Source organism: Microtus pennsylvanicus, chromosome 7 (genome assembly GCF_037038515.1).
Source record: "Microtus pennsylvanicus isolate mMicPen1 chromosome 7, mMicPen1.hap1, whole genome shotgun sequence".
Classification (NCBI taxonomy): Eukaryota; Metazoa; Chordata; class Mammalia; order Rodentia; family Cricetidae; genus Microtus; species Microtus pennsylvanicus.
In genome coordinates, this window is record NC_134585.1 from 52,160,153 (window position 1) to 52,185,290 (window position 25,138).

A 25,138-nucleotide genomic window follows, 5' to 3' on the forward strand; every position below is an offset into this window, starting at 1 on the left:
GAAATAAAAACATCCACCTGGATGTGTACGTGTGGAAAATGGGTCGCTATGGCAAAGGCTCCTGCTAACAGGAGTCCCAGGCCTTGAGAAAGCACGCTGAGAAGGAGGAAAGCCAGAGGAGGGCACAGGAGGGACACGAGCATGTTTTAACGGCTGCGATAATTTGCCATGAAAGGATGTTAAGGCCATGGCTCCTTGCTGCAGCATGCCATGCGCTCCTGAATTAAATTACTGCCATGCAGTCTGCTAGCAGAGGAATGTGTAAACAGGCCATATAGCCTTGCATCAGTTCCACAGACTGTTGCACAACGCGAAATGCCTCTCGATGTGTCATTTCCTTCTTGGCCTCCTTCCCAGCTCCTGACAGTCAGTCAACAACAGAAAAAAGGACTGAAAGAGATTTAAAACTGTTCTTCTAGAGAGCACATTGCTCCAACATCTACCAAATACCAGAGCCAACCTCCACCAGCACCACTTGTCTCAAAGAAGCGGGGATTGGGGGCGGGGGCTCTTCCTGCCGTTATTAAAATATTTAAATAATGTTTATATACTAGGGGCTGAAGAGTTGGCATCTATGACAATGAAGCTGCTGCTTGTATGTGCACGTTTGTAAATATCAAAATGTGGACTTTGCCTGTAACCTCTGTTCCTTGGGGACTTCGGAAAACAGTGGCCAACCCCGGTGAAAGTCTATAAGTCAAAAGCTTAGGATTGAGGAGGGGCTTCGGTGAGTAAAATGCTCACTACACAAACATGAGTTTAGAGCCCCAGCACCGCGTTGTTTAAGGTTGAGCACAACCATGCATGCCTATGGCCCCACAGCTGGGGAGGAAGAGGCAGGGAGATCCTGGAGGTTTGTCAGCTAGTCATTCTAGGTCAGCCGGTGAGCTGTAGGTTCAGTGAGAGACTTTGCCTCAAAAAATGAGAGGGAGAGCTATTCAGAGAGACACCTGATGTCAACCTCATCTTCACACACATGTTCATGTGTGCATGTGCAAACACATACACACACGTGTACACAGACACACACACATGTACACAGACACACACACATGTACATAGACACACAGGCACATGTGCACACACACACACACATACGTAAGCGCACATGCACAGAAGTTAAGGAGTTTTTCTTGTTGATGTTTCTCAGGAAGAACTAAACTTCAGGGCCCTGGCATCAGGAGGAATACAAGGCCTGTGTTGGTTTTCTCAAAGTGTCTTCATAGACAACAGGAATGTGAATATAAGAAGTGTATCCAGAAATATCAAATAACCTTAATGTTTTTCTACTCTCCGTCCAGACAACACCTGTCCCCACCTTTGTTCACATGTGAGACCAGGCCCTAAAGAGTCATCTCCTCTACCATGGCTAAGCAAGCAAAAGTCATGGCCAGTCATCATATAAAGCTCAAGGAGCATACAAAGGAATGGCAGGGAAAAAGTGAGCAACCCCAGATGTTCTCTGGAACGAGGAAGAGAAAATATCAAGCTCTCTGCTCTCCCCACCCTCACAGGCCTGGGAAACAATCCCAGAACTCACTGGAACAGCAGCAGAGAACAGTGAGATGCTACTTCAGGGTAGGAAGGTAGAAGTGCTGCCACCAGCCATGTCTCGAGACTATGAAGGGAGCTGGAAAGATGGCACAGCACTTAAGAGCACCGACTGCTCCTGGCGGGGACCCCATTTGGGTTTTCCAGCACCCACATAGGGAGGCTCACAACCCCAGTGACTCCAGCTCCAGAAGGCCCAGCGTCCTCTTCTGGCCTCTTCAAATGCTCACACCCATGCACAGACATACACACACTTAAATAAAATCAATCTTAAAAAAAAGAATGCAGAAAAGTAACGCCTCTTTGGAGAATTTGAATTTTGAATTTGTTCGTGAAAATTTGTGTACAGGAGAAGTGGATGTTTTGTATGTGGGGCCATCAGGGTACAAAGTACCCTGTGCTTCCTTACAGCTTCCCAGACACTGAAGAGACCAGCAGAGACGCTGCCTTCATGTGCCCTGTACCTGCAGGAAAGGGGAAGGCAGGGCTTCTCCATTTTCTCAACCTATCTGGGGCAGGTGGTTGGCCACCGCAAAGTGCTGCCGCATAGACGTGGCCATTGTTACTTCCTGGAGATTCAACACACAAAAGTGCTTAAAGGTTCACTTACACATATTACATGTTATATGTCAGAATGTTCCAGACTGGATAAAGTAAGCTACAAGATTTCCAACCATAGGCTCTCTGTTGATTCATAAGACATTTCTGCTACAGGGTACTGTTACCAAGCGAGGCTTGTAACATCATTTTCTTCTTCTCTCCTATGGCTATTGATGTGGCTCACTTTGATATTAATCTACTGATTAACATCAGCACCATATGATTGTAAGGTGCAGTCTCTCCATAGAGGTTTAAATCACCCTGATTTTAAGTCAAGGGGTCTTTCTGACTATGAACCCTTGAAAACAATCCCACCCCACCCCCACCTTGCAGGAGGGTGTTCCGCAGCTAGTCACCCAGGTGGTTCGGTGAACCACTCACCTGTCACTCATGCCTTTGTATCATCAGTATCATCACTGTAATGAGTGTGATCACTTCCTCTTCGATCTGGGCTTCGCCTGTGTCTTGATTTAACCCGGAGCGTGTAGAGGAAGCAGCTCCGTGCAGGCTCTGAGCCTGAGCGTTAAGAGGGTCTGGCAGCTGGCAGCCCCTATTCTGCACCCTCAGCAGCCCTAAACTGCCATGCAGGGAGTCCGTCACCGCTGGTGAGAACTTCTGGAGAGGCCCTAGAGTCCCACGAGGGAGGGAAGACCCCTTTTCTGGGGTCCCTGCCAAAGCAGTAGACACAGGAATGAAACCCTTGTGGACTGCCCAGTATTGGTCCCCATCTGACGACGGTCACATGTTAGACCACACACAAGAGCATAAGAAACTACTCTCCAGTTAAACTCTGTCCAGCCCATGGAATAATAAGACATGCTTGTTTTAAACTCTGTCCAGCCCATGGAATAATAAGAAATGCTTATTAAAAAAAATAGGTGCTGTCCTTGCATAGGAGTCATGTCAGAAGACTCAGCCCAATGATTCTAGCTAGAATGACTTACCTTTCCAGGTTCTTCAGTCTGTATCTAGTCCCATCAGGCCTCTTCCCTAACTCAGAACCACTCCTAGAAAACACGGCACTGCTAACTGATTTCCCCCCTTCCCTGCAGAAATCCTTTAAGTCAGACTGGAGTTGGAGGCAAGTGCATAAGCGGACCAGAGGATCCTAATCGGGAATGATGTGTAAAAGACTTGGAAATCCAAACTCATTACTGCGGCTGCCGACGCTGTCCTGGCCTCTCCTGCTGGCGAGCATACGGCACTTGTTCTTCAAAGCTAGCTTGCCAACAGGAGGTCAAAGCTCCGTGCCTCCGTACAAGACTTACAAATTTGGAATCTTAAGTATGATGTCATGTCTTAAATGATAAGCTGGGCCCAGGAAAGAAACGGCATTTTGTGAAGAACCTGCGCCGTTCTCGTGTTTACGCTGCTTGAGATGAAGGTCCTCGTCAGGCATGGTCTGTGTTGCTTTAAAGGGAAGTTTTATAACTGAGATGAATCACAACTGCAGAAGATCAAAGTTGAAAAACATCAATGATGCCATGGGGTACTTTTTAATCTTGTAATGAGTGATGATCATGTGCTCTTATGAAGTGAGTCCAAACTGCCAACGCCAGATGTGTATATTAAGAAAGGGAGTTGTTTGGGATGCGACAGTCCTGGCTCAGCTGCCAGAGACGAAAACACACGGAAGGGTGAACCCTTTCAGTTTGGACTCAGCAGCAAGTCTTGGCAGATGTGTTGGTAAGTAGGGCCTCCGTGTGTGGGACTGGGGTGTCACATAGTACCCCATCTGGGAGTTTGCAGCACACAGAAGTGTTGCTCATCAGTTTTGCACATTTCTCCCCGGGTGGTGTGACATAAACATCTGCTCAAAGCATAACTTATAACGTGGATCAGTGTAATTCACAATCGTGCAAAAGTTAGTAAAGTTTCACTCAAGGAAAAAAATAACACAGTAGAGAGCAGATTATGCAGCACCTGCTTCCTGCACACATGCATACAAGTCTGCAGCAGACTCGTGACGGGGCGGCAATCGCTACCATCTGATGAACACTTACTACACAACAGCTACCACACTGTCGAGTTTAGACATCATGTATGGCCTAACATTCTTGCATCAACTGGTAAGAAAGACAGTATTTTGCATTAGTCTTTAAAAGGAGAGAAAAACGAGACCAATGACAGCTAGGGAATATGTCTGCCTGCAGACACCTAAGCAATGCTGGCTTTGGGATTTCAGTCCAGGCAGTGTGACAGACACAACCAGTGAGCTCATTATGTGTCCTAATCCAGTCATCTGGGCCTCTGGAAACAATGATTTCAATATACACACAGGTCTTTAAGGAGAGGGCAGGGAAGACCCCTGACAAACAGGAATAATAACACCAAGTCCTGGACTCCTTCACGACACTCAGGAATTACAATTGGGAGGAAAAGCAACTGAACCAATTGGACTGATTATCTTTTTCTCTCTGTTTTGGGAAACCTTTTATGAAGTCCTCTCTCTGTTGAAGGTTGATAAAATAAGCCACTTTGAAATCGAGAGCAGGGATGGAAAACTATATTTTTGGTCACATATGGCCACTACTGGTTTTTAAAAAGCTTAAGGGTTTTTATAAAGATATCTTTATTATTATTTATGTGTGTATGTGTGCCTACATGAGTTTATGTACATCATGTGTGCATGTGTGCCTATGTGAGCTATGTGCACCATGTGTGTATGTGTGCCTATGTGAACTATGTGCACCATGTGTGTATGTGTGCCTACGTGAGCTATGTGCACCATGTGTGTATATGTGCCTACGTGAGCTATGTGCACCATGTGTATGCAAGGGCTTACAGAAACCAGAAGGATTCAGGTCCCCTGAAACGAGAGTTATAGGCAGTTGTATGTGAGTCACCTAATGTGAGTGTTGAGCACCAAACAAGGGTTCTCTACAAGACCAGTTAGCACTGTTAATTGATGAGCCATCTCTCTGGTCCTGTAAATAAAGTTTTATTCAAATATACCTGTGACTACTTGTTTGTGTGTTGGCTTAGACTGCTTTTGCAGGAATCCTTATGACATAGTCGGGTCCTTTTGACAGGTGACAAAGAGCAAGTAGAAAGAAAGAACTCAGCAGTGTCCAAGCTGTAGGTTTAACTAGTTACTGATACCAGATACAGCCCACATTCAGGCAAGTAACCACACAGTGTGTGTGTGTGTGTGTGTGTGTGTGTGTGTGTGTGTGTGTGATCACATTTTCAGACGGTATTCATTTTATAAGAAAAGCTAGCTGGATATGATGGCACACACCTTTAAACCCAGCACTTCGGAGACAGAGGCAGGCAGATCTCTGTGAGTTCAAGCCCTGCCTGGTGTACAAAGTGAGTTCCAGGACAGCCAGAACTGCTATGCAGAGAAATCCTGTCTCAAAAAACCAGGGCTGGTGGGGGGGGGGGGGGCAGCAGGGAAGAAGAAAGAAAAGAAAGAAAAAACAAAAGAAAAGAAAAAGGAATGCTACAAAGATAGTTGGCCTTGCAGCACCAGATCTGCGTCTACTTCCTACCCTCCCTCAGGACTACCCAAAGCACAAACTCTGATCACATATGCAGCATGCATCCTCTATTCCAAACCCGCACAGCCTTCAGGGCACTTGTCTGTCTTCACAGGCCAGTAGATCTTTGAAATGAGATACTACCATCCCCACTGGAATCAGAAGGAGCTTTCACAAAGCTACCAGCTTGCTCACCTTTTCCCATCTCTTTTCGAATGGGGCAGCACCAACCCTTCCCTGTCTCTCCCCTAACCATCAACTCAGACACACCCATCTCCACTAGAAATACACATACGCCCAGACAGACACACACACACAATAATAGTTTCTCTGTGTACTGAAGAAAGCTGCTGGGATGAGCAGGAACCATGTTTCAAAGGCAAATATTAGTAGTGTTGAATAAATACTTAAAGGCTATTTGCTGCCTTATGCACCACTTCTTCCACTCAAGAGTTTGTCAGGTAAATGGTTGGAAGTCAGAAGAAATCATCCCTGACTTACGGCAATCCAGAAAAGACTAGCAAAGCCCTAGATAGCCAAGACATCCTTGCTCTGACCTCTTTCCCTGTGCTGTATGACCTCTGACCCTTGAAACTTAAGATTTGGAAGCTCTCACACACACCACACATGAACCAAACCACTTAATAGGCTATTCCCAGACTAGACAGGGCCAGCACTGACCCAACATTAGGAATTGGGAAAAAGACCATACACAGGAAAGGAGGGGGACCAAATCTCACAGACTGCTTTTGAGGGCAGGAAGCCTTGGTCACTCAGGCAAGCAGTCGGCCTTTGTAGAATAGACAGAGGCAAAAGGGATGGGGGCTGCTGTATGAGCCCCTCGCTAAAAGACAGGAGGTATGGAGAGAGGTTTTGCCTCTTACTCTGGGGGAAGGAAGGAGCCCATCCTCACTATCTGGGTGGGGGAGTCATCTTAGAACTTCGACCAGCTGCCCACCCCATCATAAGCCACATTTAACTTCCTAAAAGCAATGCCTCGGACTCCAAAATATCCAGCCCGCAAAGGCCGAGCTTGTTATGATGTTTATATCATATTATATGGCGCAGAACTCTTCACACTTCAACTTCAAATAACCTTTACTCTGCAAATGTGTTTTAATGCTGCTATGCCAAGCTTGCTCAAAACGCGGTGGGTGGCAGGAGCACGGGGTGCAAGCCAGTCAGATCTGCTTCAGATTCAGGAAGAGAACAAATATTGGCCCCCAGACAGAGGAAGTACACTACCTTCAACTGACTGCTGGATAAACCTTCTGGATCGACAGACAAAGAAGCCAACGTGAACTTAAACCTAGTTTGTATTGCTCTGCTACGAGGAACTATCTAGAACACTTACTAGAGGAAAATGACCGTACAACCGTGTTGTAACAATGAAGCAAGATATCATTTGCAAATAAATTCTTTGTAATTAAGCCCTGTGCTCTTTATAAAGGGAACTGAGTGGGCGAGCTAAAACGCATTCTTGGGCCATGGGAAACACACAAATGCTTTTTTGCCTAAGTCTAAGATTTTTAAGTTTATAATTTGCTTCCTAAGCCTCGTTGGTCCCTTTGACCCTGCCCACTGCACAGGATGGATGAGCAGAGTTTCTTAGCTGAATGTCTCCAGGATGAGTAGCTATCTGCTTGTTCCCCAGCGTCATAAAGCCTTAAGCAAGCCTGTGAGGAAAGTGGCGCTAGCCTTTGGTTTTCTAGAAGCTGTTAAGTTCTATCAACAGCTCTTCCCTAAAAACACATAGTGACCTGGGACTAACTCCTTCAGAACAAAGGCTTCACAGGGTCTGCACAAACTCCATTAGCACTGACAACAGAAAGCAGGTACTTACTTCTTGGTTCCCGGGGACCATCCACTGTCACTTTAATCGCTCTGTGATAAGTGGCCACTTGGGGGGGATTTGTGAAGACTGTTATGGTCAAGGTGAAACTCTTGCCTGCAGATGGAAGAAGGGAAAACACAAGTAACTATAAATGGCTGGCGTTGATGACCCTACAATAATATATGCTGACATCCAAATTTGACTGAATCATCTCTTAGGGAGCAACCAATCAGGAATCCTTCCTCTGGACCCAAAAACGCACTTAGGAACACTTCTAAGTTTGTTCTTGATTAAGATCCGAATCTTTCCTGAGGTTCTATGCAAGAAGCCTCCACCCCGCTCCCCAGTAACCTCCTCAACAGTGGGAACAAAACCCTGGGGCCACTTGAAGAGGTGGCTCTACTCTTCCACTTTTTCCGACATCAGGAACACAACCCTGCCTGCAGGTTGACAGTTGAGGAAGTCTATTTAGGATCAGGTCATGACCCCTTGAGAGAACAACAGTAAATTACCGTTGGTGATGCTATTTACTTCTCATGGCCTTAGCATCGCATCTGCTTAAATGAACCGCAAGAAGATGAGCGAGGGAAGCTGTTATGGGAATCATTTCAACAGGAGCCCAGGTCTCCTGTCCCAGCCTTAACGCGCCTGTGGTATATGATTTCATCACGGAACAGTTTTCTCCTCCGAGCTCACGCCTCTCAGAGCTAAATCTTGAAGGAACTCACTATAGTAACTTACAGTAACTTAGTTTTGGCTAAGCACGAAGTTTTACTTTTGGAAGGGATTTTCTGCAGGGATACATTCCTTCCTTCTGATGCCTCAAATTAATGAGCTAAAAGTGATGAATCGTGGGGGGCAGGGCAAAGTGTGGTCACAGATCTGAATGTCTGCTTTCTCCAGAAGATACTGCCCTCTGTTCTACAGACTCACTGACAGTTGTAATCAGTTAGATTTGCAATGGTTAGTCATGTCAGATAGTCAAAACTGCAGACTGTTACAAGACAGGAAGAGGTGGGCGTGAAACAGTGACTCAATAAAACAGCAGCGGGCTGCGCCGAGAACCCGGGCGTCTGCCCCTGGAGCTGATAAAAAGCTCCTTTTGTGTTGCTTTGTTTTTTCGGTCAGATTTTCCCCCCTTCTACTGAAAGCTGAGAGTACTAAATCAAAACACAAATCTTAGACAATATGTAGCAATGTGGAGTTTAATACAATCTTTTCATAGCTTAATATGGAACAGGTTATGTGCCAGGCTTAATGGAGAACAGGTCTTTGGCTGTCAAATCTACTGAATGGCTTTTCTTTTCAAACCAGACCATGTAAGTTCCTAAAATCTGGTTAAGAAACATATCATTTGTTACTGTGTGTGGATAGTCTTAAGACTCTCGACTGCTTTTCCATAGCTAAGGGGGTTAAAGAAGGCAAGGCAGGAATGTGGGGATAGAATTAAGACAGATGAATATTGATTAGAAACTTATTAAGCTCCAGTCACATCGACCACATCACCACACTTAACCTTCCCAAGTGAGAGTCATCACCCCAACTCACGAAGAAGAAAACCTTAGCCCAGAGAAGCTCAGTGACTTACCCAGGGTCCTGTGATTAGTGAATGGGGAAAGTTGGGAACTAAACTCAAACCTTTCTGACCTTAGATCAAATAACTAGGGTAGATATGGAACCAGGATATAGAGATGGGTAGTGTGTGTAAGGCCCTGGGTTCAATTCCCCACATAGAAAAAGAAGAAGGAAAAGGAAAGAAGGGGGCAAAGGAAGAGGAGGAAGGGACGAAAGGAAGGCAGGGAGGAAGAACAGAAGGAAGCGAGGGGGAGAGATGAGAAGAACGAAGAAGAAAATAAAAAGTTTTCCCTGTTTTACCATAGAATATGAAAAAAAACAGATAACTTACTTCTAGGTGTGTCCCAATTAGCTCCCTGTGCCCAGGAAATAATAAATATAAATAGATTAGCAATGGATGAAATTGTCTATATCTCAGTATTACTGACACTTCACATTGTGTTACTACATACTAGATATTACATGGAATTAAGTAATTTAATTCAGTACAGAACAGAGGACTTATTGTAAACATTAATTTTGGCCAGAGGACTAAGACAGCCAGGAGTCTAAACTAGTCCTAGAAAACTCAAAGTCAACAGAAATGGAGATCAAAAACTTGAGTGGGAGTCCCAGATTAAGAACTCAAAACAGTGGCCAAGTCTCCGGATTCAAAGCTTGCATTAAGACATTTTAAAACACCATTCTAGAAGAGATCAGTGGTCCACAGACTTGGGGTTACACTTCTAGCAGTGGCTCCAAAGGCCATGGTTGGAAGACAGCATCCCTGGTGCCAATATTAATACATCAAGAATGCCTGTGGTTTGCTCTTCCTTACTGTCTCTGCATGACCTGCTAGTGAAAATGCCCGTGAATGTATCATGACTGTTCTGAGATGCTTTCCTATTGTGAACCTTTACAACCTGCTTGGAAAATAAGTCCTTTGCTCCTCTCAAAGTCAGAGAAATACACTTCATATCGAAACAGAACCAGAGACAAAATTCTGAGCATCAAAATACTCAGAAATGAACCAGTTTTCCTCTTTAAAAATGCCTTCAGGACTGGAGGCCCAGTAGTTAAGAGTGTTTGTTGCTCTTGCAAAGTACCAGGGTTTGATTCCCAGCACCCACATGGAGGCTCACCACTTAGACACCAAGCATACATGTATGTGGTATGCAGGTACACAAGCAGTCACGGCACTCACACACACAAAATAAAACAAATCTAAAAAGTATTAGTGAGTAAATATATAAAATCATAGAAAAAAGAACAAACCTCCTTTAAAAAGAGGTGGGGTTTTAGGAAAGTTGCCATCTGTCATCTTCCAGAGTCAACTCCTAAGGCTCAAATTGTGCTTTCACAATGAAAGCATAGGCAGAAAACGCTCTTTGCACTCCTGATTAGCCCCTGTATGCAGTGTGGAAGAAACTTCCAGAAACTCTGACCTGACTCACTAATTAGTTCGCCTTATAATAATGCATTTCCTGAGTCAAATGTTTATGTGGGCATTTGTGACTTCCTTAACTTAAAACAAAAAGTTTTCCAAATTCCACTTTCTAAAGAGATCAGTGATACATGGATCCAGGATTGCAATTTTTTTACATAATTTTATGTGCATGGGTGTTTGGCCTGCAGATATGTCTGTCCACCGTGTGCATGCCCGATGTCTCTGGGGGTCAGAAGAGGGCATCGGATCTCTCTGAACTAGTGTGACAGACAGTTGTGAATGGCCATGTGGGGGCTAGGAATCAAACCCACACTGGTCGTCTTGAAGAGCAGCAACTGCTCTTAGCCACAGAGCCATGTCTCCATTGTTAACAGTGGCTGTGGTGGACAGAAACCATCTACAGATGATCCACTAATTCGAGACTAATGAGGATATTTAAAACAAATCTTACTTGTGCTAGAAAGGTGGCTCAGTGAGTAAAACAGACTTAAGGTCAGATTCTCAGTACCCATGTTAAAAGGAGGGGGTGACAATGTGTGCCTGAAACCCCAGCACTCGAGGGCAGTAAACAGGAGGATCATGGGATACGGAGTCACCCAGTCTAGTTGACACAGTGAGCTGCATGAGAGACCATGTCTGGACAAAAGAGTGGAAAAGAGACTGAACACGCCATCTCAGCACCAGCCTCTGACCTCCACATGTCCTCACACAGGCACAGCTACCAAAACACTCGTGTGCAAACACCTTCATCCCCTTCTGACACACAAAATCCAAATCCTACTTAGGCAAAGCTAATTATATCATCCGCAGTTTTATCTAGAAACTCGTCCTGCGGTACTACCCAGGGTCATATCATTTCTTAGATGTGTAGAGAGACTGTCACTGAAAGACATTTCCAATTTAGCCTTAAAGGCTGCCAGGAAGGGCCAGACTGCAAACAGGCTTGTGTCCTAAGATGACAAAACACCATGCTTTGTGCACTGGAAATGCTTTATAAGGCTTGTAAATTAAATGCAGCATGCTTGATGTCAAAAGAGAGGAAGCAAACCAAAGGAGGACGGACAAGGAGTGGGGGGGGAGCACACCAAAGGAGGACGGACAAGGAGTGGGGGGAGCACACCAAAGGAGGACGGACAAGGAGTGGAGGGTGGGGGGAGCACACCAAAGGAGGACGGACAAGGAGTGGAGGGTGGGGGGAGCACACCAAAGGAGGATGGACAAGGAGTGGGGGGAGCACACCAAAGGAGGACGGACAAGGAGTGGGGGGAGCACACCAAAGGAGGATGGACAAGGAGTGGGGGGTGGGGGAGCACACCAAAGGAGGACGGACAAGGAGTGGGGGGAGCACACCAAAGGAGGACGGACAAGGAGTGGAGGGTGGGGGGAGCACACCAAAGGAGGACAGACAAGGAGTGGGGGGAGCACACCAAAGGAGGACGGACAAGGAGTGGGGGGAGCACACCAAAGGAGGACGGACAAGGAGTGGGGGGAGCACACCAAAGGAGGATGGACAAGGAGTGGAGGGTGGGGGAGCACACCAAAGGAGGATGACGATGAGGAGGGGGAGGAAGAGAAAGGAGGAGAAGAAGGTGTGGTCAAAGACATTCTAATCACTTCTGTGTAAAATATTAAGGAAAAAAAGGAAGAGACAATTAAAAACCATGACTTCATGCCAGTTTCATGGATGCTGAACTTTATCTCAGGCATTTTTGAGTGTCGGGTCCTCCAATGACCTAGGACGCAAGAGTGAATGGAAACTTGGGTGTTTTGTAAACCTAAGGCCCAATGTTCAATTTCAGAAAGTCTATGTTTCCACGAGTGAAAAGGTTAAAAGAAACATAATACGTATGGGGCTTGGATTTTGTTTTGTTTTGTTTATCTTTTAAACATCATCGAAGATACATTTTGTATAGTTGCGAGAGAAAAATCCGTCCATTGGGCAAAGCATGCGGTGAAGACTTTGAGACAGAGATGAAGAACTGTGAGAATCAAAGAGGAAGCTGGGGACAGACTTGTAAAAAGCAGGTCAGGCTTGAGGGTTTCCTGCCCCTGAAAACCTGACTCATTTTCGTCGAGAGCCGTCTCTGTCTTTTCTCTCTCTCTCTCTCTCCATTTTAGCTTAATCTTATTGCTTCCTCTCATTCAAAGTAACACAGTCATATAAAATCTATTATTAGTGATAAATCAATTTCTCTCTCGTTCTCTCTCCACCCTCTCTCTCCACATGCACCCCCCTCCCCCGGTCTTGAAGACAAGTCTGGACCAATTTCTCCATCCTGCCTCTGGCAGCAGACTGGAGCACTTCAGATCCTCCACCACGTCCCAGCTGCTTCAAAGGAAAAATCCTACTTTCTTCAGTTAAGATCATAAGAAATATAGGGGGAGGGGGTCAGCTCTGTTTGGACATAATTACACTTCATCAAAAGAGGCTTCCTTCATCTTCCATGCGTGAAAAGTCTGCAAGCAGTTAAGTCTGTCTTTTTTTTTTAATATAAAAATTGCTATTTGGGAAACCAGCCAAAACTCCGAAAGCCAATATAGTAAAACAGCACACACCCTTTGCTTCCTTTTGAAGTTTCTTAAATAAATATGTTGAGGGTTTGCAAAGTATACTATCACTCTGCTATAGTTCCTAGTCAAATTGATCAGAAAAAAAATGGGTGATTTAGTGTCTATATAACACAAAAGTGTAATAAATGAAAACACAACTTTGGATCTGTAAAATAAAATTAGGAGTAGCAGTCCACCCTCTGAATATTAAAATTCACTACTCTGCTTACAGTAACAGAAGAAGAAAGATGCAATTTCGGCAATTTAGAGTATCCAGGTACATCGTCATGGTTACATCTAGAGTACACAGAGACCTCCTTATGTTTACTTTTTTTTCAGGAGAAAATGGGAGAGACAACTGTATTGTGACTCTGCAACAGGAACTAAGAAACAAACAGAAGCATGAAAAGAGTAGATGAAAGAATGAATGGATGAACTAACGCACACACGCCTTCCAAACCTAACCAGTCGCTAGAGAGAAGCTGCATCTTCTCATTCTTCTAATGAAGGCGCGCAGAACCTGTTCCAGAGACGAACCCTGCAGTTCCGCTCTCCCAGAGGCTCCGCACCTCAGTTTGGTCCAGACAGCCTCCAGTGACAGCATCTCATTAGCGAGCTTTCTTTTCTTTTCCTTAAGTTAAAAAGTACAGCTTCTTGGCCCCATTCCTAGAAAGTAACTAAAACCTACTCATCGGAAACAGTCTTGCTTAAATTTCCCTTATCAAGTTTTTACAATGGTAATAATTTGACATATGACCCAAACTAGAGAGTAATTATTGAACACGATTGAGAATGGGTGTTTCTCATTTCCTGATTCAAACCTGGGCTGCGGGGAGCTCAGACACAGGTGTCATGGTTTTACTTCAACTCAGTCCTAAAGTGCTCCTACTTTTTCTTTTTCTCTTAGTGTAATACTTAAAATGAAAATATTAGATTCAATAAATTGAATGAACATAACATAATACCTCCAACAGGTGAATAACCAGTAGCAGTCTTTCTGGAGAACAAGCAAATAAAAAGCAAAGTATTGATTTTCTTAGGAACGCAATCCAAAAAAATAATTCCCTTTCTGAAATCCTTATAAGGATTATCTCCTGTTTCATGACTCCCCTAAATGCTCCTAATATCTAAATGTGATTTCAGATGATTGAACACCCTAAACGCCGCGAGGCCATTGGGGTCCTAAGCGTTGCTAGGCAATGTTATAGTCACTCTAAGTAAGTAATTCACTTATTCAAACAAAAAGTCTTTAGCCGAGCTTGGTGGCCTTTAACCCAGCACTCTAGAAACTGGAGCAGGCAGATCTCTGTGAGTTCAAAGCCAGCCTGATCTACATAAAAGTTCCAGGCCAGCCAGGGTTACATAGTAAAACCATATCTAAAAATATACCCCCTTAAAAAGCCTAAACAATTATTTTTAAAAGATTCTTATTACCAGACTAAGTCATTCAAGGGTGACATCACTAAGGGAAGACAGTGTTCTAGCTGTCCCCATTTCAACTCAGGGTGATGCTGATACTGTGGGAAACGCTTCCCAAGCAATCACTTTCCTGTTCCCATTGCCTTTCAATCTCCTCGAGTCACGTGACTCCTCCTACTTCAGAACTTGATGCTCCAAGCATCCTTCTCTCTACTGTACACACTGAACCCTGTGAAGTCAGGAGCTAGTTCTTCTGAGGACACTGTTTGACTCTTCAATATCATCAAACAAATGAAAACGGCCTCCATACTGAGAGGAACACTCCAGGGTATCTGGATCAGTGTACACAAACCTTCGGTGGCTCTGTCTCAGTAAGAAGATGCTGGGTTGCGTACAGACAAGTCCACGTCGCATCGGAGAGCTAAAGTGTTTAAAAAGCAGAGACCTACCTCGTCCACTCCGGCCCACAAATCTCAGATCGTTGAACCTTGCTACTTGGTTTTTCATAACAGCAGAGGCATTTCGGAGCTCAGCAGAATAGTTCTCATCATTCCCTGCCATGACAGTAACCACAGTCCCATCTGGTACCTCTCCGAGGGCTACCACCTACACGAAACAGGAAACACAGAAGGAACAGGGGCACATCAGAAACACTTAAGGACGGAGAACACATGCTTACTGTAAATGTCTTATCAGAACCCAGTGTGGTGGCCCAGTGACGACAGACCACAAGGGAAGCATCTGTATCGGGGCTGTGACACCCCTTCAGACATACTGATGTCTAGGCTTCCACCCATTTTGAAAGCAAGCTAAATTTCCCTTTTTTTATCGTTCAGTCCTCACAGAATATATGCACGTATTTATTAAATCCCCATGTTAGACTGTCTGCAGGAATTACGCTCCAGAAAGAAGGCTGACACCCATCTGCATATTGCACCATCCATATTAAGGTGTCAGCTGTCTACAGCTCCAAGAGCCCTGAGGTGTGGTCTTAAGTCAGATCTTCAGCTAAAAGCAGAAGGGTATTTAGGGGCTCCAGAGACAGCTTAGTGGGTAAAGTGCTTGCTTTGGAAACATGAGGACTTGAATTCAAATCCTCAGCACCCATGCAAAAAGTTGGGGGGGGGCGGCAGTTTGTACGTGCAGTCACTGCTACAAGCTGGAAAACAGGCCATCTGGGGGGCTTGCCAGACGTCCATCTTAGCCTAATTTGCAAACTCCAGTCCCCAAGAGAGGACCTGTCCCAAAACCTAGGGTAGAGGGGAAAAAAGATGGCTCCCTGGATTAAACACTTTCCACCAAGTTTGACTTGAGTTCCGCCCCTGGGACCTACAAGAAAAGAGAAAGTGCTGACCGCTTGTCCTCTGACCCCTACATGCACAAGCATGTATGCGTGTGCTTACGTAAGAGATAAATGCAACCTCAAAACAAGGCGGAGAGCAACTGAGGAAGACAGGTCAGTGTCAGCCTCTGGCCCCCAGATGCACTCTGACGGCCCAATGCACATGTGTGCATGTGTGTGTGTGTGTGTGTGCTCATGTGCACGCGCGTGTACGCTCACACACACACACACACACACACACACACGAGTACCTGATTAGTTCTACAGAAGAGGACTTTTCAGGTGATGTTCCTACTTCCTGGGTACAGACCAGGTGAGGGCAGGTGTCTTACAATTCATCTCCCTACACCGGACTCAATGGTCCTCTTTTAATGATGATGTGACCATATTCTCTGCTGCGGGCCCATGAGAGAGCCGAAGCTATCAAGTGAATAAAGTCTCGGCAAAGAAGAAAGGTCTACCCAAGGCAGAAAACGATCATGACAAACAAGTAGTACAATCAAGAACTGTGCCCTGGGCTGGGAAGAAAGACTGGTTGGGAAAGTACTTGCCTTGCAAGAGTGTGGCCCAGAGTCTGATCACCGGAGGAAATGAAAAACACCAGGTGTTATGGCATATGCTTGTAATCCCAGCCCCGGGGAAGCAGAAAAAGGAAGATTGAGGTAGATCAACCACCCTACCCTAAACAACAAGTCCTAAGACCCGCAGAAAGCCAAAAAAAAAAAAAAACCCAACACCTAGTGTTGTTGACCTCTGACCTCCAAACACATGCACGTGCACCGGCACCTAAGGAAGCACACACCCATACCCACAACCCCATTTTATTTTTTCTGCCATGTTGGAATGCCACATTTGCCCCACCGTGGTCTTCAGCAGTTAATCTGAAGCTTATAAATTTAGGCAAAATACAGGCTAACCCATCTCTGAGGCTAACTCACCAGAATAACTCACTTCACCCTAGGTCTGCTGTGTACCTTGGGATAACATGGAACTTTGTTGAGAGAATGCTGGCCATGGGGAACCTTCCCTGTCACATATAAAACATTCTGTTTTCAGTCCAGAAGCCTTCTTCTCAGGGGCAGTCCCTTCCTCTCCAGGAGCTCCCAGGATCCTCCGCAGGGCCTATTGCCATTTCTTCATTTAGTGCTGAGATAAGTATGATAACTCGGCAAGAGCTCCAGCGGAAGTGGCCATTCCGACAAAGCACCCCTGTGCATTTGTCCATCTAGCAAACACCCCACTCTGTCTTTCCCCACTTCTGCTTCTGGGCTCCCGTTGGTTAAAATTTTCACACAACAAATTAGATATTCCCAAACATGCTTGGTATGGACCCTCCCTAAAGTGTATTTCCTGTCCAGTGATACACAGGTACTATATTTTAGGACTGAGTTATCCCTGTCTGTGATCCCTACCCCTAAATGTCCCCATGATACCCTCTCTCTTAGACAGGAAAACAACCAAATGAAATAAAGCCTTGCCAAGGTGTCTATCACTCCTACTTGACCCTTAGGCTGTTTCTCAGTCTCTTCAACTTCATACCTTGTTCAGTTCAAAATCAAAACACTTTCCTGAAACAGTAGGGCTCACGTTCCCAGTGTCCCACTGTGTCTAGTTACCCTCCTTTTTTCCACACAGAAATTGATGATTAATACCTAATTAGCCCAAAGTTTAAAGAATGGCTTTCATTTCACCTAGATGTTTACATGTCTCAACTCCCAAAACAGTGCCTGGCACCTTAGGAGGGGCTTGATGGGTATTTAAAAAAAAATAGGAGCCAGAAAGATGGCTGAGCGGGCAAAGCACTTGCTATGCAAGCATGGGGGCTGATTCCAAATCCTCAGAACCCACAGGAAGACTAGACATGAAAAGATGCAGGACTGACATTTGTAATACCTGTACCCTTACCGGGAGATGGAGTGAGAAGAAACATATGAGTCATTTGGACTGGTACCCAGCAGCACAGCAAAGAGACTGCCTCCAACACGGTAGACAACAAGGACCCATATCTGAAGTTGTTCCCTGACTACCACATGCCTGCCATGGCACTGCATAGTCACACCACACACATACACACACACACACAGTGTGAAAGAGAGGAAAAGTATGCGTGTGTGCGTGTATGCATGTATGTGTGCGTGTGTGTGTGTGCGTGTGTGTGTGCATGTGTGTTGCGTGTGTGTTGCGTGTGTGCGTGTGTGCGTGTGTGCGTGTGTGTGTGTGTGTGTGTGTGTGTAACAAGTAAATGAAAGAGTTCCATAAAAAGCACTGTTCCCAGCAGCCAGCAGCCTGTGGGCTAGCAGCTAAAACGCTGAGAGGGCCAGTTGTAAGATGAGTCTGAGTCAGCCTCCCCAGCAACAGCCCAGTGTCCTTGGTGCAGACCGGTATTGCCTGGAGTACACAGCTATTCTCAACTCAAGAAGTCTCCTGGGTTAAAAGTAAATCCCTTGAGAACAGACTTCCTCTCTGCCACCGTGGTCTAGCAACTCGGGTAGGGTCAGGGGAGTTTCTAAAACCAGTGAATACTCCTGAAAGTAAGGGTTTCTCTGAAGCCCAAACGGCACATTGGAAAATACAGAAATAATTGACTTGTCTGCCAGGATTTATCTGAATATTAAGACATTTTGTACATTCGGCAGATCGTATTTTAACATCTGCTGCCATACGTACTAAAGGAGGTGAGAGAGACTTTATGCACTGAAAAGCAAGAGCCGCCACTTCCCCTTCTCTTCCTCCCTACATTTCTACCGTGGCCCTTATACCAATCATTTCCTCTCTGAGAACCACAGTTTTCCAATAGAAATTGAAAATAATTTTTAATGCTGTGAAATGCCGAAGATGCCACATCAGCACAGAGTGTCAATACAATGATCTGAGTTTGGAGAAGGTAAGGAGAGTGACAGTTCCACGTCTGCTGCCTGCTAAACACGGGCTTTTCGTGACAAGCATTCTTTAAGAGTGCCACTGGGTATGTGCCCCTTCTCTTCGTGGCCTCAAATGTTTTGCAGTATTGTTGAAAGATAAAGGATGACCCCTTGTGGGTCTCACTCCAATCGTGCCGAGTTTCAGAAAACAATAATAGTAATAGTAATGAACTCTGCCTCCGTTTAAAGTTTTTAAATAGCTTGGAACATTATTGTTCTGTTACATATTTTTAACATAATGGACTTTTTTTAAGTTAGAAGAGAACAAAAATGGATTCAATATGAGAAAATGTAAAAGAAAATATTCCTGAGAGTGAAATACATAAATCCACTTTCCCAAAGCAGCATAATAATGGTTATATTAAATGTGGGTGTGTTTTACATATCATATATAGCAAACCATATGGATTTTCATGAGCTGTGTGAACCTTCTATGAGGCTTAGAACTGGGACAGGAGAACATGGCAACACACACAGCGACAATCTTTCTATTAAAGCTGGACTCTAGTCCAATGGCTAAAATATAGTGTATTTTCTGTTATTCATTCTATCAGACCAGACTGACCAATGTTTTTTTTCTGAGAAGGGGGCGGCACATGTCTTGGGAAGGGGAGTACTGTATTTAACTGTATATCACTCAGAAGTTTAATTACATGTTTGAGACTTTTTAAAGTAGATGTCTAAGGCCTAAAAGTTTCCTTTGAATATTCTCAACCATGTTTATCTAAAAGAAAACCAAAGAATGAAGAAATTTTTACACATTTCATCTGTACAAAACCCAAGCAATGGAAAAACATTTTAAAGGGGAAAAAATACAATTTTTAAAAAATCACTCTTTGGCTGGTTAAGCAGAAGCATGAACTGAGTTTTTTTTCCAATGCTACCCAACACAAAGTATTGTTCTGCAAAGAATAATTCGTGATGAACTTGTAATAACTACATTTCTAGGTGTTCTTAAAATATAACAATTACAAAGTCAAGAAAAGCATGAGAAAGAGAGAAGTCACTTTCTGTTCTGGCTTTCCAGAATTGGAAAAGAATTCCCTTTAGTACCCCACTGTAACCAGCATTCAAACCACACAATATACGGCTTGTACAAAATGAAGTTAAAGAGTATTTAATGCTAGTGATATTGAAATTATGTTCGAGACCCATTCTGACTAAATCTGGGCCTCATGCTGAACGAGGAGCGATAGCGAACTTAGCTTAGCCCCCTGGTTCTGTGGTCTTACCACACTAGAAGTTTGAAATTGCCCATGACTTTTCCATGGACAGCAGTTTAGTCTAACCTAATCAATTACTGTGACAGATTAACATTATTTTGGCATATTGCAATGCAATAAAATGAAATATAATTATTTCTAAAATAGAATCTGATCATCTTTTTCTTTGTAATGAGGAGAGGAGGCAACTCAATTGTTGTAAGAAGCAAAACCAAAAGAAAACTGTATCTTTTTCAAATTAAACTATGAAATATTTCAATAAATTCTGCAGTGTGGCTTTAGAACGTAAGCCAGGAAGGCTTCCTCAACTCAAAAAAAGATGAATCCTAAAAGAAAAATAAATACAATACATCATCTCAAAAATTTAAATAAATGTCTAACAGAAAAATAGTGCATTTTTTTTTTTAGTTTAAGCTAGCAATCCATGTGCCACAAATCACAGTGGCTTAGGTCAACCAGCAGTGAACATTCTAGAACTCTGAAAATGCACAGTTAATGATGCCATAGGAGAAAGTACAAAGAAGGACGCCTACCATACCTTTCCTCCAACATAAGTTTTCCAAAGTTCAAAAAAATTTATATATTTTCTATCTAAAATTTATTCTAACTTACAATAAGTTATATATATTCAGTCCCACAATATATGCCTTTCAATGAGTTTTACAAAAAAAATGTATCTTGTCTTCATACAACCTGATGTACTATGATTGACATAATTTTGCAAAAACAGTATTGCTGGGATTAATAAGGTTTGACAAGCTCAATGATATTTTTCCTTATTAAACTACAATTAGATTTTTTTTAATATATAAACAAAATCTAACCATTAAACACTTAAGAAAACTATAACTCCCTATCACCAAGTATGTATAAGTTGCAAATTTGCTTTTGAAGGAAGAAAGGCAATGATGATGTCAACAAATCAGTCTCAAATAGAAATTGCACCATCATTTGGGAACTTTTCATCAACACTGAAAGATGCTATTAAAAATATAAAATTAACTGAGTACTTGATCATATATCTAAATATGCTTTCTTCTACAACACTGCTAGAAAAAAAGTGGCATTGGTGAACATAGATGGTCTCGTGTTCTCTAACTTAAAACAGTGTGATATGGGCCTCTCCTGCTCTGAGCTTTAAGATGTCAACATCGTGTTTCAGCTTGAAGCTATTTAAGTCAACTTAGTTATGAACCCTGAACAGCAGGCTTCACAGTGAAGATGCTGACAGGCCTCTAACTCAAAGGACGCTCGCTACTGGAGGCAGGGTTGACACATCCTAGCCACTCTGCCCACCAGACCAACCATCAGCTACTGAGTTGAATTTGCAAATTGCTTCGTCCTGTCACTAAAATCATCTGTGACAGAAAGGGCCTAACATTCTCGAATAGGAGCCCTAAACTATTTTGGGGTTTTAGTGAGATACACCTGAAAGAAATGTTAAAAATATTTATTTCCATTTCCTTGACACCTGGAAGGACTGTCTATTTCAAAACTACAGAGCTTCGGTAAAAGTACAAAGGTGACAACTAACTTTGCATGGAGACCACTAGCTGCTTTGTGGGGTTTTACATGTTGGATATAAATTAAAAATTTTTTTTATTTATTCTTTTTTTAAATGTCCAAATTATGTTACATGAACAGTACCAATAGCTTCTGTACTTTTTAATATAATTCACTGTCGATATCATGTTGAAGCACTATTTAAGTCGTCAGAGAGCAAAACGGTCTACTGAATCCATTTCTGGCCGGCTGTAGACAACTGCGTCACAAACCTGAAGTATAGGCTAAGTAAATATTGTGTTGATTTGAACACTAGATTTCTCAACCATTGTGTCCTCTCAGGGGTGGGAGCGTTTTAAGGCATTGACCTCTCTGCTTTTTACCTAACAATGCTATAACTTATTTTGTACACAGCTCTGGATATGATAGCCAAATTGCTGTCACCACTTTTGAAACGGGGACTTCATACTATTTCTTCACTGCAGATGTATTTCATTACGTTGAGAGTATAAGAAGTCTGTTACACTCATGCATCCACTCCCAATGCAAGTTATTTTTAAAAGGCTGTTGTTACATCATTGAGATGAAAATCATAAAAGTCTCTGTCAAAATGTGTACCTTCAAATATCCCTATATATTTTAAGCAGAGAGACCAAACTATTAGGGGTGAGCTTGAATTTCTCACCCACTCTTCGAATGCCGTTAGACAGAAAGGGAAGTACACAAAGTCAAACTCTAGGTAAACCCACTGTATTACTAATTTAAATATTACAATATGCCCTATGCTATTGATGCTCTGCCTGCTGGTTAAAATAAGAAACATGCACTCTGTGATGAGAAAGCTTTAACGGCAAAGAAATTCATTTCCAAAGATTTTTAGAAACTAGTTAGAAGACCCAGCTCCAAAACCCAAGAAAAGTTCAGACTGAACCGCATTCCATCTTTATAGCCAAATCCTTTCCCTGCAGAATGCTTGTGCTCAATATCAACTCGGCATTTAAAACGAACAGTTCAAGACAATTATATCCTAAGCACACTCACACTAGAAGATGCATAGAAATCTAGACAGTGAATCAATAAAGTTAAATCCTTACACTTCAATGCATGGCCTTGCATAGACAAAATTTTCCCTATTTTCATTTAGGTCTGGGAAAAGATTTTAGCTTGGTTTTTATTTAAAAAAAAAAAAGTCTTCCCTCACAGAGACTGCTTAGAAAATTCTGGGCCCTTGGCTGATAAACATTGTAAAAGATACCTCTAATACTAAATATCATTTTCTACAATTTCACCTATATCTGACCTTTTCACATCACAAAGAAAACATTAATCTACAAAATGGATGCTCTCAAAGAGGAAAACTGCTATGTGCGATTTTTTTAAAGAGCACTAGTTGATCCAGCTACAAAAAGAAACTTGCAAGAGAGAACGCAACACACACCTCCTCAATAAGAACCCGTTCAGATCGCTGCTCAGATAGAAGACCTAAAGAGATAACTACTCCAATTGACCTGGGCTCCTCCTGCCACCCCACCCACACGTGGAATCTGAATTGATGCGTGGGGTACCGGTGATCAACAACTGGGAAATGCAAGGGGCCCGTGGGAGTTTGGCACCAGAGTGAAGGGTGAAGGAACTGGCACAATTCCTCCCTTTTCTCCCCCCCCCCCACTCCCGCTTTCTTTCTTTCAAGATCATACTTAACCTGCTTTCCACAGATGCTGGGTCCCAAGCCCATTCCCTAGAACTGGAAGTGCCTTTGGATTCATCTCCCTGGCTGCCTCACCCCCTCCATTCCTAGGGTCTAGACCAGCGAGAGTGGACAATCATCAATCCAGCAGTCTCTTCTGGTGGGGGTGTTCCCTGCCAACAACACCTTCCCTGATAGCTCCCGGAATCCCAGACTACACCATAACTATTACCAGAGGCTGAGAACCCGAACACCTTCAACCTGCTGGCGTCTGCCCATGACTCCCACCGCTACCGGTGCTGGCAAGCTAACGGACTCCGGCGGAGGAGGCCGCGGGGGCGCACCTTGGCGCCCAGGCCTCCGGCAGAGCCCTTCCCAAGCAGATGGGACTTCTGGGGTTCCGGCTCTTTGAAGGCAATAAAGCAAATCTACGAATTTCACCTCCGTTTTCCTTCTGAGCCAGCCAAAGTTGCTCCACTAGTTTCTCTCTTCCTCCCAGGCTGAGAGAGGCGGGAGAAAGCAGCCTAAGCCCTGATCCCCCTTCCCCGACGTTCATCCCTGCACTCGGGGATCTAGTGCCCTGGACCCCGCAGCTGCCGGGCCTCAATAAAAGCGGGGACCCCGGCGACCCCACCTTCTTCAGAGTAACGGGAACGGGAGCCCGCCAAGGAGGGCTTGAATTTCCCTGTCCGAACCCATTGCCCCGCATCCCCAAGTTTGCTGAGCACCTCAACCTTCTCGCCAAAGGCTGGCACCTCATCCCGCCCCAGGGGCAAGCATCCTCCGGCGCCGGCACCCCGCGGGCACCAGGCCCCAGTCCGGGAGCTGCCGGGACTGCCAAGCAGCACCCAATCCGGGAAGTGGACGCCTAGTCCGGAGTAGCGGCCTGCGGCTGTGGGAGAGGCGGGAAGGAGAGCACGGAATCCTGGACAGAAGGGGCGCGGGGCTGAGTGTGGGGGACCCGCGCCACGGGGGAAGGGGGCGGGGTGGAGCTAGGGCATCGGGGTTCACAGTGGGCACCTAGGATCCTCTAGGGCCAAGGAACTCCAGCAGGGGAATGAGCAAGAACCGAGGCCAGGAGACAGGAAGGATGAACAAGCAAGGAAACCTAGGCTAGGATGGGAGTGGTCGTGGGCACAGGTGACCGCTGCGGGGTATGTAGATCATGGCCACCTCGGTCCCTGAGTCAGAGCCACCAAGACTGAAGTCTTGGAGGACACCCGTGGGCACCGAGATCGCTGCGGGCAGGTTTCACTGAGCCCGGCGAGGGGCTAAGGGTGGCCAGTCTCTTACCTTGAAGGCCACGGGCAGGGTCTTGTTGCACCGCCAGTGCGAGGGCAGCACGGAGCACAGGAAGTTGGGGCTGTCGGTGCGAACCAGTTCGGCCGGGTGGTCGGCGATGATCTCCACCATGGTGCGGTTGTCGTGCGGCGGCCTCAACCGGGGCACTGCCGCTGCTGCCGCTGCCGCCGCCGCCGCCGCCGCTGCGGCTGCCTCCTGCTGCTGCTGCTGCTGCTGCTGCTGCTGTTGTTGCTGCTGCTGCTGCTGCTGTTGCTGCTGCTGTTGCTGCTGCTGTGCAGCCACCACCGGGCTCACGTCGCTCATCTTGCCGGGCTGCAGGCTGCTGGAGGGGGGGCTGAAGCGCCGGCTGGTGCTCGGATCTACGGGAATACGCATCACAACAGCCACAAGTTAGCGAAGTGGCCGGGGGAGGGGGAGGAGGGTGGAAATGGGGGGCGAGGAGGAGGAAATTGAGGGGGTGGAGGCGAGACGGGGGAAAGAGGATGGAGGTGACGGGACTGAAGAGGTGAGAAATCAAGTTCGAGGAAGCCGACTGCCGGGCGGAGTCTGATGGGGGCCGGCGGCCGGCGACCAGGCACAGTTGGGTTGGCGGGTGAGGACACCCGGGAGACGCAGATCTCCGCCCGGAGGCTTGAGAGCCCCGGCGGTGGCAGCTGCGAGAGGGGCGCGGGGGCGTGTTTGGCCGAGCTGAGTCAAGGGACTTGAAGTTAGCAGCTTGCAATG

The 25,138-nt window shown here is 45.1% G+C and overlaps 1 protein-coding gene across 6 annotated transcripts in view; it reads right to left on the reverse strand.

The window, feature by feature from the left end:
• The window catches only part of Runx2 (RUNX family transcription factor 2), a 239,385-nt gene extending 214,464 nt beyond the window's left edge, over positions 1-24,921 (reverse strand). For 4 of the 6 annotated variants that reach the window (XM_075980693.1, XM_075980691.1, XM_075980689.1 and 1 more), the window contains exons 1-3: positions 24,407-24,918; positions 14,887-15,043; positions 7,477-7,581 (exon numbers count right to left, since the gene is read on the reverse strand). In XM_075980693.1, coding sequence (XP_075836808.1) covers positions 7,477-7,581; positions 14,887-15,043; positions 24,407-24,790 — 646 coding nt within the window. In that variant the 5' untranslated portion in view covers positions 24,791-24,918. Of the gene's footprint in view, positions 1-7,476; positions 7,582-14,886; positions 15,044-24,406 lie in introns of all 6 variants that reach the window. The other 2 variants (XM_075980690.1, XM_075980687.1) reach the window with 1 other exon arrangement.
• Between the last annotated feature and the right edge of the window lie 217 nt (positions 24,922-25,138).